The sequence below is a fragment of the Tarenaya hassleriana genome, unplaced genomic scaffold (genome assembly GCF_000463585.1).
Source record: "Tarenaya hassleriana unplaced genomic scaffold, ASM46358v1 Cleome34, whole genome shotgun sequence".
Taxonomy (NCBI): Eukaryota; Viridiplantae; Streptophyta; class Magnoliopsida; order Brassicales; family Cleomaceae; genus Tarenaya; species Tarenaya hassleriana.
The window spans coordinates 798,608-810,174 of NW_010966542.1; the positions used below are offsets into that span (position 1 = coordinate 798,608).

The 11,567-nt window shown below is 38.6% G+C and overlaps 3 protein-coding genes across 4 annotated transcripts; all 3 read left to right on the forward strand.

The window, feature by feature from the left end:
- The first annotated feature begins 2,228 nt into the window (after positions 1 to 2,228).
- LOC104821755 (serine/threonine protein phosphatase 2A 59 kDa regulatory subunit B' zeta isoform-like) lies at positions 2,229 to 5,247 on the forward strand. 2 transcript variants are annotated; one of them, XM_019203472.1, is made up of 3 exons: positions 2,229 to 2,675; positions 2,777 to 4,169; positions 4,434 to 5,247. In XM_019203472.1, the coding sequence occupies exons 2-3, from the start codon at positions 2,991 to 2,993 to the stop codon at positions 4,830 to 4,832; spliced, it is 1,578 nt and encodes a 525-aa protein (XP_019059017.1). In that variant the 5' UTR covers positions 2,229 to 2,675; positions 2,777 to 2,990; the 3' UTR covers positions 4,833 to 5,247. The 2 variants fall into 2 exon arrangements, with proteins under 2 accessions (XP_019059017.1, XP_010551034.1); XM_010552732.2 differs by having other exon boundaries at positions 2,817 to 4,169.
- A 2,291-nt stretch (positions 5,248 to 7,538) lies between these two features.
- LOC104821756 (DNA-damage-repair/toleration protein DRT100-like) lies at positions 7,539 to 8,906 on the forward strand. Its single transcript, XM_010552733.2, has 2 exons — positions 7,539 to 7,915; positions 8,024 to 8,906. The coding sequence occupies exons 1-2, from the start codon at positions 7,561 to 7,563 to the stop codon at positions 8,770 to 8,772; spliced, it is 1,104 nt and encodes a 367-aa protein (XP_010551035.1). The 5' UTR covers positions 7,539 to 7,560; the 3' UTR covers positions 8,773 to 8,906.
- Positions 8,907 to 9,536: 630 nt separating this feature from the next.
- On the forward strand, positions 9,537 to 11,494 carry LOC104821757 (BI1-like protein). The gene is made up of 4 exons (XM_010552734.1): positions 9,537 to 10,055; positions 10,483 to 10,596; positions 10,726 to 10,883; positions 10,997 to 11,494. The coding sequence occupies exons 1-4, from the start codon at positions 9,761 to 9,763 to the stop codon at positions 11,210 to 11,212; spliced, it is 783 nt and encodes a 260-aa protein (XP_010551036.1). The 5' UTR covers positions 9,537 to 9,760; the 3' UTR covers positions 11,213 to 11,494.
- The last annotated feature ends 73 nt before the right edge of the window (positions 11,495 to 11,567 follow it).

The following is an 11,567-nucleotide window of genomic DNA, read 5'->3' on the forward strand; positions in this document are numbered from 1 at the left end:
ACTCCGGGAGGCAGTGAGGATCAAAGTAGTGGTGACAAGAGAGGAGCTCAGACAGATCTTGTCGGGACACAAGAAGAAAGGCAGCATGAGTTCTGTGGAACATTTGGCTCATGTCCTGAAACACAGAGCCATCATCTCAAGATCCGTTCATCGTCATCATCATCAACAGCAACTTGCCATTAATGGGAATTATTGGAGGCCTTCTTTAGAAAGTATTCCCGAGGATCATTTCTGAATAAACTCATCACTTCTTCTTCTTCTTCTTAGATTAGCAAGTGCTTTCTATTTTTGTTTGAGCACTTAGTAACATTATGTAACTTATTTTTCATATATATAAATACGAAAATAGAGTTTTCATATGTTTTACTTTGTCCACACACACATATATATAGATAGATGTTATCTGTTGGATTACAAAAAAAAATGTGAAATTTTATTCCATTGGGTGAAAAATAATATATATACATATAAACTTTTTTGGTAGTTGATATAATGCATGTTTTTTTTTTGTATATGGATCTGTATTTTCATTTGGAGATGTTATGTTTTTTGAATCTTTTCACCTTTGGATTATTGAGAATTTTAGCGTTTTCATATATAATTCTATTTTCTATATTTTCCTCTATTATTTCTAATTTTAATTTGATCACATAGATCCATGTGTTTTTTCTATTTTTCTTCTATTTGTGTTTTTATTGTTTTATTATCACTTTACCATTAATTGGCTTGTATTTCTAACGATATCTTAAGATTTTAAATCATAGCTATAATTTATTTTTTTAAATTACTAGAGAAATTCAGGTACTGAAGTTTTTATCCACTGTTAGATATATAATCTTAAAATAAATACGAAAGAAAAAATGACTGCAAAATAAATGCTACCTATATTTTATATTATTTTTTTAGGGAAAATCCAATATAAATAATTTTTAAAAAAAAATTTATGATAATAAATATATCAACTAAACAAATATACCAAATATTGACATATATCAAACAAATACCTTAACTTTTGAAACTGAAAATAGTTACATATATGATCTTAACTATATCATCGATAATTCTATATAAATTGTGTGAAATTGTTTCATATACTAATTTTAACTATTAACTTTATTCGAAAATAATTTTATATTCAGATTTTAATGACATCGTTGATTTATAAAAAAATATTTTTTATTTCAAGATTTGATGTATTTGTTTTGATATATTTTAATATTTAATATATTTATTTATCAAATTAAAAATTAGATGTATTTTTTTTCCAATTTTGGTAATAACAAATAGGCTTCAATATTTTCCGGCCCAAACGAGCATACACAAATGGGCTTATTATGTTGGGCCATTAGACCATATGTAATACTTTGGAATGGATTGGGCTTGACGTGTAAAAAACACTTTGTAACCCTAAAAAGAGAAAAATCACAAAAAAGGAAAAAACACAAACTCGAGTATGTTCTCTTATATCTAGGGGTGTCAATTTGGGCCCGAGGCCCGAAGTCCGGCCCGGCCCAGCCCGAAAAATAGCGGGCTTCGGGCCGGAATTTCTTGACCCGAAAAAAATCGGGCTTTCGGGCCGGGCTCAAATCGGGCTTCGGGCTCGAATCGGGCCGGCCCGAAAGCCCGGAAATTAAAAAAAAAAAAAGAAAAAAAATAACATTTACAAAGAAAATACGCGGGCCGGCCCGGCCCGGCCCGACCCGGCCCGGCCCGGCCCGACCCGGCCCGGCCCGACCCGACCCGAGTCCGGAATGCATAGGGCCGGGTTTCGGGCTTAAGTATATAGACCCGAAAAAAATCGGGCCGGCCCGAACCCGAGCCCGAAACTTCCGGATCGAGTGCGGGCTCGGACCGGGTCGGGCCGGCCCGGCCCGATTGACACCCCTACTTATATCCAACAAAAAAAAAATATGCATAAAACTATTTATACTCTACAATAATACTTCTATAAAGTAATAATATTATATAATATGCATATGCATAATGATTTCCAACTTTTTGATAAATGAAAAAACTAGATTTATATAAATGCATCTCTAAGTTACGAAACTTAAGGGGAAACAAATGATCCTCTTCTTGTGTGCTGGAAAATTGAGGACGTCATGATTTGATACATGGCATGGGTGGGTCCTCATACATGTGCATATTTACGAATTGACCATTCGCTTCACGAGGAACATACATATCTATGCCCGGTTATACGAGGGGCAAAATGGTCAATTAACGTAACCTGCCCCCTTCCGTCAAATCGTCTCCCTCGTATCGATTTTTTCCCCCTTCTCTTCTGTGTTTTTTTTTGGTGTTTTGTTCTTTTGATTATTCGTATTGTTCGAAAATTTTCACGTCTGTTATTCTGAATCCAAGGAAAGAGATAAGTATATATTACAGTGGAAGTCCACAGGAAGGGGGAGAAGCGATAGATTTTCTCGTCTATTTTTGTTCATTACAACGTTGATCTTCCTATCGTGTTCTGTTTCTTCAGATTTCTTTCTGGATTTCGTTGTTTTTTCCTCTCTCTCTCGCTCGCTTGCTCGCTGGTTGGATCCAATTCGGCGAAAAAAGGAGCCTTTTTCTTCTGGGTTTCTCAGCAGATCCATCTTTACGGAGCTCGCATCCCTAGGGTTCCTCTGAATTTGTGCCTGGTGCCCAGATCTTCATCTGTTCATCTTCGAAACGTAAGCTGTTATCTTTTGTTAACTCGCCTCGTATCTCTCTTAAATTGACTCGCCAGCTTTAGCTTGATCGTTCCCCATTAATGTTGCACTTCATTGGTCAGGTTGTGCTTTCAATTTAAATATGGGTTCATCTTCATGCAGGCCCGTTCGATGTATCGACATTAGGGTTTGATTCAGAAGTAAATTTCATTGTAAAGGCTTGCGCTGAGACGATAAAGTGTTTGAATTTGTCGTTTTCGAACTAATTTAGCTGATACGGTTTGATTCTTGTAGAAGGTAGAGAAGGGTAGGGCAAGAGCTAGGGTTTCTGTAAATATGATAAAGCAGATATTTGGGAAATTGCCCAGAAAACCTTCGAAATCATTGCCCAGTGATTCGAATGGAGAGGGAGGGATTAGTTCTTTAAACTCATATTACAGTCCCAGTTCGGGCAATGGGACCCTTTCTCCTCGCTCTTTGAACTCCAATAGGACCATTCAAGGGAAGAAGCCGTTAGGTGATTCCCTTCAAGCTGATCCATTTCCACCTTCTGTGGTATATGAGGCTTTGCCCGGTTTTCGTGACGTTCCAGTTTCAGAGAAGCCGAATCTCTTCATCAGGAAACTGCATATGTGTTGTGTTGTGTTTGATTTTAGTGACCCATCAAAGAACCTTAAAGAGAAAGAAATAAAGCGGCAGACGCTGCTTGAGCTAGTCGACTATATTGCATCGGTTCCAGTGAAGTTCAATGAAATGGCAATGCAGGAGATCACAAAGATGGTGGGGTTGAATCTGTTTCGGTCATTTCCTTCCCGAAATCACGAAAGCAAGATTTTAGAAATGTTTGATATGGACGAGGATGAACCCACATTGGAGCCAGCTTGGCCTCATCTACAAGTTGTCTATGAGCTTCTGCTAAGATTCGTGGCTTCTCCCATGACTGATGCGAAGCTTGCAAAGAGATATATCGATCATTCATTTGTCTTGAGGCTGTTGGATCTATTTGATTCTGAAGACCAAAGAGAGAGGGAATATCTGAAGACCATTCTGCACCGGATATACGGGAAGTTCATGGTGCATCGGCCCTTCATCAGGAAGGCCATAAACAACATCTTCTACCGATTCATTTTCGAGACTGAAAAACATAATGGCATTGCTGAGTTGCTTGAGATTCTTGGAAGCATAATTAATGGGTTCGCTTTGCCGTTGAAGGAAGAGCACAAGCTTTTCCTTGTGAGGGCCTTGATTCCTCTCCACAAGCCTAAGTGTGCATCGGTCTACCACCAACAGCTTTCTTATTGCATCGTTCAGTTTGTAGAGAAGGACTTTAAGCTTGCTGATACCGTTATTAGAGGCCTTCTGAAGTATTGGCCCGTAACTAACAGTTCAAAGGAAGTGATGTTCATAGGGGAGTTGGAAGAAGTCTTGGAAGCAACTCAAGCAGCCGAGTTTCAGCGCTGTATGGTGCCTTTATTCCATCAAATTGCTCGTTGCCTCAACAGTTCACATTTTCAGGTGCGGCTCTTGGTTTTTGTTTGCCGAAAACATTGATACGATAACTACTAGAAGTTATGTTCTTTGTTTTCTTTGTACATTTAGATGTTTCCTTTCAGTCGTTTAGTCGGTGATATAGAATAGGACTTGAAAAAGGATTCTGATTGATGGGTAACCATAACTAGCTGTCCTGTCGCAGAATCTATTTGATGTTTCGAGAGATGGGTATGTTTCTCCCTGTTTTGTTTGAGCACGAGTTCTGATATACAATGTTACGGCTGTCAGGTAGCTGAACGGGCTTTGTTTCTGTGGAACAATGACCACATTAGAAACCTAATCACCCATAACCATAAAACTATAATGCCCATAATCTTCCCTGCTCTGGAGAGAAACACAAGGGGGCGGGGACATTGGAACCAAGCTGTTCAGAGTCTGACACTGAACGTGAGGAAGGTATTCTCTGACACGGACCTAGATCTATTCGATGAGTGCTTGGCCAAATTCCAAGAAGACGAAGCAAGAGAGAAGGAGCTTCAGATGAAACGAGACATGACATGGCAGCGCTTGGAAGAGTTAGCAGCGTCCAGGGCTGTAAGAAGCAGCGAGGCGGTACTGCTCGTCCCAAGTTTTACGTCTTCAATGGCCCTCACCAGCGGGAGCCCAAGGGGGGCATCTGGTAGGTAACAAAAGGAAAAAAAGGCCGGGGCTTTCTACTCTATTCATCACCTATATACACATGAAATGACGCAAAAACAGACCGGGGTTCGATCCATACATGAGATGGGTCAGGAAGCTAGAAGATTTTCAAGTGGTGGTTGGACAGAGGAAAGGTGAGTATAGATGTGAGAACACTCGACAGTTTACGGTTCTGGGTTTAGGGTTTGGGTTTTGGGGTATATTCGTTAGTTATTTGGTTCATCCTTCTTCTCTCCGACTGCGTCTGCAGTTGTCGGGGGAGTTGGAGAACACATGTACTGAAAGAGGATATCGTCTATAGAGACGGGTAATGGTAATTTTATTGTACAATTCAACTATGAAATCATCTTTCTTCCCCTCCCCTTTTGCCCAATTCAACTATTGAAACATTATGTATATTTTATGACATTATTTCTGATAGTATATAGTTTGTATATTCACAATTTAATATAAAAATCTAAGCGTCATTACGAATAATTCTTAAAATACTCTAGTCGATCATCATCGTGAGACTATAGTTAAATCAAAACTAATACGAAACGTGTTGGATAGTCTCATTTGGGATGAAGGAATGATTCACTTGTACGATCGACATGGATATAAATCATGATTAGATTTTGATATAATTGTCTTATATATGATTTTTTTTTACCAAAAAAAATCATTATTACTGCATTTCAAAAATAATGTTTTTTTTAATAAAATTTGGATATATTTATAAAAAAAAAGGGTTGGTACATAGTCCAAAGTCCACGATCCACAAATCAAGCTAATGCTAAAGAATCTTTACAAGAGAATACATACATAGCCAATCAGATCATATAACCATGTTTCTCGGTTAAGAGATAGGGAGTACCACTTCTGAAGGAGGGTGTTGCTTTCGCAGTCGTGTTCCTGTTCAAGCGATAATAGGGTGCTTCAGACAGAGTTGTTCAATCGTCTTCGGAACATTTGGGTATTTGCTGCAGTGTTTTGAAAAATTATGGCATTGCGTTCCATCCAAATTTCATATGGAGAGTATTGGATTAGTACCTTTAGGAGCGTTGTTCGCCATGCGTTTTCAGTCTCCATGATACGCCTCAGCCAAGTCTGGCGAGCCGAGAGTTCCACCGGAGAGTTAGGTTAGATTTTCCCCGCAAGAGGTAATCATACTTCCGAACTATAGGAACAGTCGTAGAATAGGTGATTGTGCGATTCCTCTCCCTGATTACATAGCACACAAATGTTAACCTATATCTTATTCTATCTCAGCAATCTATCCTTCGTAGGCAACCTTCTTTGGATTGTCACCCATTGTATTCAAAAATAATATTTTTTTTTTTATAATATGTGATTTGTAAAGGGTGGACTTGAGTGAGTGAGACACTCATGCATTAAAAAATAATGTTGTTTTGACATAGTCAAACATTGCGTATAAATTAACATCTATAAAACTGTTATTGGATACGTTGTAATGTGCATGATCGACAAAATGTGATAAAAGACGGAAATTATCCTTCTCCGAACATACATTCATTTGTGTGTATATATATACACGTATATTTACATATATATATATATATATATGTATACACACATGTACATATATGGTGGTGCATCGGCCACGTGGCGACATGCGGACGGTTGGATTGCGTGAGCCCCACAAAATTTTCCGACAAGCCACATGAAAATCTAATCCAACTCAATTATTTTGGAGGCTTTCCCCATTTCCTGTTCCCGTCTCTGTCCTCACTGTCTCCAATTCTTTAAATAAAAAGCAATAAATTAAATGTACAATATACTCCGAAAAAAAGAACTAAAAATTATAACATAAATTCCATCGATTTATTTTTCAGACTGAATAATGTGTTTGGTATTTTTATGGTTTTTTTGTTATTTAAAAAATGTAACATACTTATTTAATTCATTTTTACTTTTTTAAAGTTAAACTTACACATTTAACAAAAAAAAAGTTAAACTTACACAATTGTACTCTTATTTTCAAAGGGAAATTTAGAATTTATTTTAAAAATTATATTAAACTCTTATAAATTATAATAACCGAATCTAACAAATAAAAAATGAACTGTAAATTGCATTCAGTCCGAAACGTAGAATATACAATATGTAAATTAATATTTTTCTCAAGATATGTATACAATTTTGGTATATATATATATATTGATGCAATATCCATGAAATGAAATTTCACATGATTTTCATAAGGGGTCATGGATTAACAGTGCAAAGACCCGATGATGAAAGTGATGTTTGGAAAAGTTAGAAATGTTTCTCTTCATCAAAAAAACATTTAATAAAAACCGATTTTTTTTTTTAAATAACCAAATCAAAATCAAGTTTAAACCCAAAATATCTATAAAAATAAATATCCATAAGAAACTGGAAATTTGCAATCCATATATAAAATCAGTAGCGGATGCGTATACTCGTGTGGATAATTGTATTTCATGCTGTCACTTTGAGAGAAAATTTATTGATTTGATTGTTTAATAATTAAGCAAATAAGATATAAATCCAAGAGACTAGTACGGACAAACAATATATGAAACCAATCATTGAACATATCACAAAAAATAGCTCCCTCCAAAAAGCTTTATTTTGTAATTTTAATTTTAATTTTAATTTTTCATCATCCAAGAAAAAAAAATTTATAAAAAAAAATTCCGAGCCCATTCTCTATTTATATTCAGAAACCCACAACGTTATCTTCACAGACATGAACACAACAATAATGCATCACTACGTTGTCGTTTTAGCACTCCTCCTCCTCACTCCGGCGGTCACTTCCTGCCCGGAGTCCGACCGGAGGGCGCTCCTCGCTTTCCGGGCAGCCCTCCACGAGCCCTACCTCGGGATATTTGATACGTGGCAAGGCCAAAACTGTTGCCGGAATTGGTACGGAATAAGCTGTGACGCCATCACCCACCGCGTCGCCGACATCAACCTCCGTGGAGAATCTGAGGATCCCATTTTCGAGAAGGCTCACCGTACCGGATTCATGACCGGAAAAATTTCGCCGGCAATATGTGACCTGACTCGCCTCTCAGCCATCACAATCGCAGATTGGAAAGGTATATTACGTACTAATAGTAATATATGGTCAAATACAGTATATTATTAAATTCTTGGTCCGAAAAATAAATATTTTTTATTGACATTACACTTCACTGGAAAAAAAGGTATCTCCGGCGAAATCCCGCGTTGCATCACTCGCCTGCCGTACCTCCGTACTCTGGACCTAATCGGGAACAGAATCTCCGGCGGGATTCCGTACGATATAGGACGGCTAAACCGGTTAGCCGTACTAAACATAGCCGATAACCGGCTCTCCGGTCGGATCCCGCGGTCCTTAACCAATCTGTCAACACTCATGCACTTGGATTTACGCAACAACAATATCTCCGGCATGATCCCTCCCGATTTCGGCCGGCTCCGGATGCTAAGCCGGGCCTTGCTAAGTGGTAACCGGATCACCGGTCGGATTCCACGTTCTGTGGCAAGCATTTACCGGTTAGCGGATCTTGATTTATCGGCGAACAGGCTCTACGGCCGGATTCCGGAGTCACTCGGCCGCATGGCGGTTTTGGCGACGTTGAATCTCGACGGAAACAGAATCTCCGGCGAGATTCCGGCCGCTTTGCTGGCGTCATCGGTGATGAATCTGAATCTCAGCAAGAACGTGCTGCAGGGGAGGATCCCCAACGCATTCGGACCAAGGTCGTATTTCACGGTGATCGATCTATCGCACAATAATCTCCGCGGACCAATCCCGGGATCGATCTCTACGGCGTCGTTTATTGGGCATTTGGATCTTAGCCATAACCATCTCTGCGGCAAGATTCCGGTGGGTTCTCCGTTCGATCATCTTGAAGCGACGTCGTTTGAGTTCAATGATTGTCTCTGTGGGAAACCACTTGGAGCTTGCTAAGAAAGAATAAAAGGAGCTTGATTTTAAATTATGTAATAGTATAGTGTTTTATGTAACATAATGTTAATGATTGTATTTAGTATTTTACATATGCAGGCATTTTATGACTGTTTTATAATTTTTATTTGCATGAATCGGTTTTCCACACACACACACATATATATATATATATATATATATATATTAAATAGCACATAATAGTGTTTTAAAATAATTTATACATTAACTGTTTGTTCAAACCGTAGGTAATATATATATTTTTCGTTATCGAATTAATTTTCTATTTTTGCCAGCACATTAACAATTGTCAAATTGAGATTGGGTTTATATATATATATATAATATACACACACTATCACGTGTGCAAATTTAAAGCTCATTCAATGCCTAGATTATGTTGAATGCCTCAAATACACTTTTTTCATCATCCTTTATATAATTTATAATATATTATAATTTTTTAAAAATATATATAATTTATTAATGGATACACTTATTAAATGGGAATTAACGATTTTATAAGCTGAATATATCTATGTCACATATACGTATATAAACAACACTTTACCCCCCCCCCCCAAAAAAAAAAAACACCAAAAAACCACAAGGAAAGAGCAAATATTTTTTTTTTTGGAAAAGTGAAAAAGTTATCGATCATTTACACGTATATAAATATTTTTTTTTGGAAAACTGGGGATATCTATTTTAAATTTAATATTTCATAATAAACAATAAATGTTTTTTTTAAATTTTACACCTATCACTATTTTGGCGGCCTCCTGCTACTTTGTCCATGGCTGCTGCAACTCTGCAGCCATGGTGGCTGGCTGCTGCAAAATAGAGTTAATTTATTACATGTTAGGTGTTCTTTTGCAAATTATATATTCTCCATTGACAAATGGGAAATGTGTCAGCTCCTGCCTGCAAATATATCTTTACCACCAAAGCGCCATACTTGACCGAGAACGCGCTCTGAATCCGCACAGCCATGGAGAAACCGTACGGATACGCGAGCGTGAGCAGCAGCAGCGGCGTTCCGTTCGTCGGCGATAAGGACGCTGATCCAGAGATGGGTGGCGGAGAGGCGACGCTTTACCCTGGCCTCAGCTACAGCGAGAATCAGCTCCGGTGGGGCTTCATCCGCAAGGTCTACGGTATCCTCTCGGCTCAGCTTCTCCTCACCACCGTCATCTCCGCCGCCGTCGTCCTCAATCCTCCCCTCACCGATCTCCTAACCGGCTCCTACGGCTTCCTCCTCCTCCTCTGCATCGTTCCCATCGTCCGTACGTGATTTCTCTTCTTTTCTGTTAGGGTTTTGATCGGTTGGAAATAAGTTTGCAGTTTCAGTTTGTTGTTTCAAGAAGTCATTGACCTTCTGAACTTTGGTGGTTCTGAATTTAGGGTTTGATATTTAGGATTTGCAGGATCTGTTCACTTTTTCTGCTCCATGTGAATTTAGGGTTGATATTGCTGCTGCAATTTGATTGAATATCTTTTGCTTTGTTTATGCATTTGATGGCATGCAATTTCCATATGATCTTCCTAATCTCCTCCTCCTTGATGTTGCAAGTGGATGTTTCATATTGCAGATTTTGATTGTCAATTCATTCATATGTTTATTACTTCTTAATGTGATTTAACTTCTGGAAGATGTTGGTAAGAATTCATAGTCTCTCTGCCATTTTCAACTCTTTGATCTAATCCTTGCAGTAATCTGGCCACTGTACATCTTCCACCAGACGCATCCCGTGAACCTTATCTTCCTCGGTCTCTTCACTGTTTCGCTGAGCTTCTGCGTCGGAGTATGCTGTGCGAACACAGATGGTTAGTGTCTTTTCCCCTTCACTAATGTCTCTGTGACTCCCTGCCATGAACTTTGTTAACTTGAAAGGCCATACCCTTGAAACATATACTTATGTTACCTCTGAGAAAGCCATAACATAAGAATGTCAGGAAGAATTGTGCTTGAAGCACTGATTTTGACACTGGCCGTGGTCGCCTCCCTGACCGCGTACACATTCTGGGCGGCTAAGAAGGGGAAAGATTTCAGCTTTCTCGGACCCTTTCTGTATACAAGCCTCGTCATTCTGATCGTAGTCGGGTTTATCCAGGTCTGTCTCGGAATCCCTCCTCGTCATTAAAGCAAGCTCCTTTCACCGTACCCGCCTGAAGAAATCTCCCGTGTTCCCTAATTTTCGTGTTTTTTTTTCTCCTCTTTTTGCAGCTGTTCTTCCCACTCGGCCCAACCTATGTCGCCATATACGGCGGAATCAGCGCTCTGGTCTTCTGCGGCTACATAGTTTACGATACCGATAACCTCATCAAGCGCTTCACATACGACCAGTACATTCTGGCATCGGCCGCTCTCTATCTGGACATCATCAACCTCTTCCTCTCCATTTTGCGGGTTCTGCGGGTTCTGAGACAGGCTGACAACTGAAAGCACACTGCCCTCTGTTTGGTTACTATCAGAGTCGTAACTGGAAAACCGACTTCAGCCCGAGTCATTTGTTGTGAATACAAATAGTAATCCTTTCTTGATTTCATGTTTGAATGTTTTCACGGTTTGCAGGTTACAGAGGTGAAATGTATTGGAGAATAGTCGACACTTATGTCTTTTTTTTTTGGTTTCTTGAGTATTCTTGCGCATTTGCAATGTAAAAACGTGCTATATATGGTATATGATTTCACATAAACAACAAAGTTTTGGACAAGACAGACAGGTATTTCATTTTGATTTTCCAATATATATATATATATATATATATATATATATATATATTTTATAAAAAACA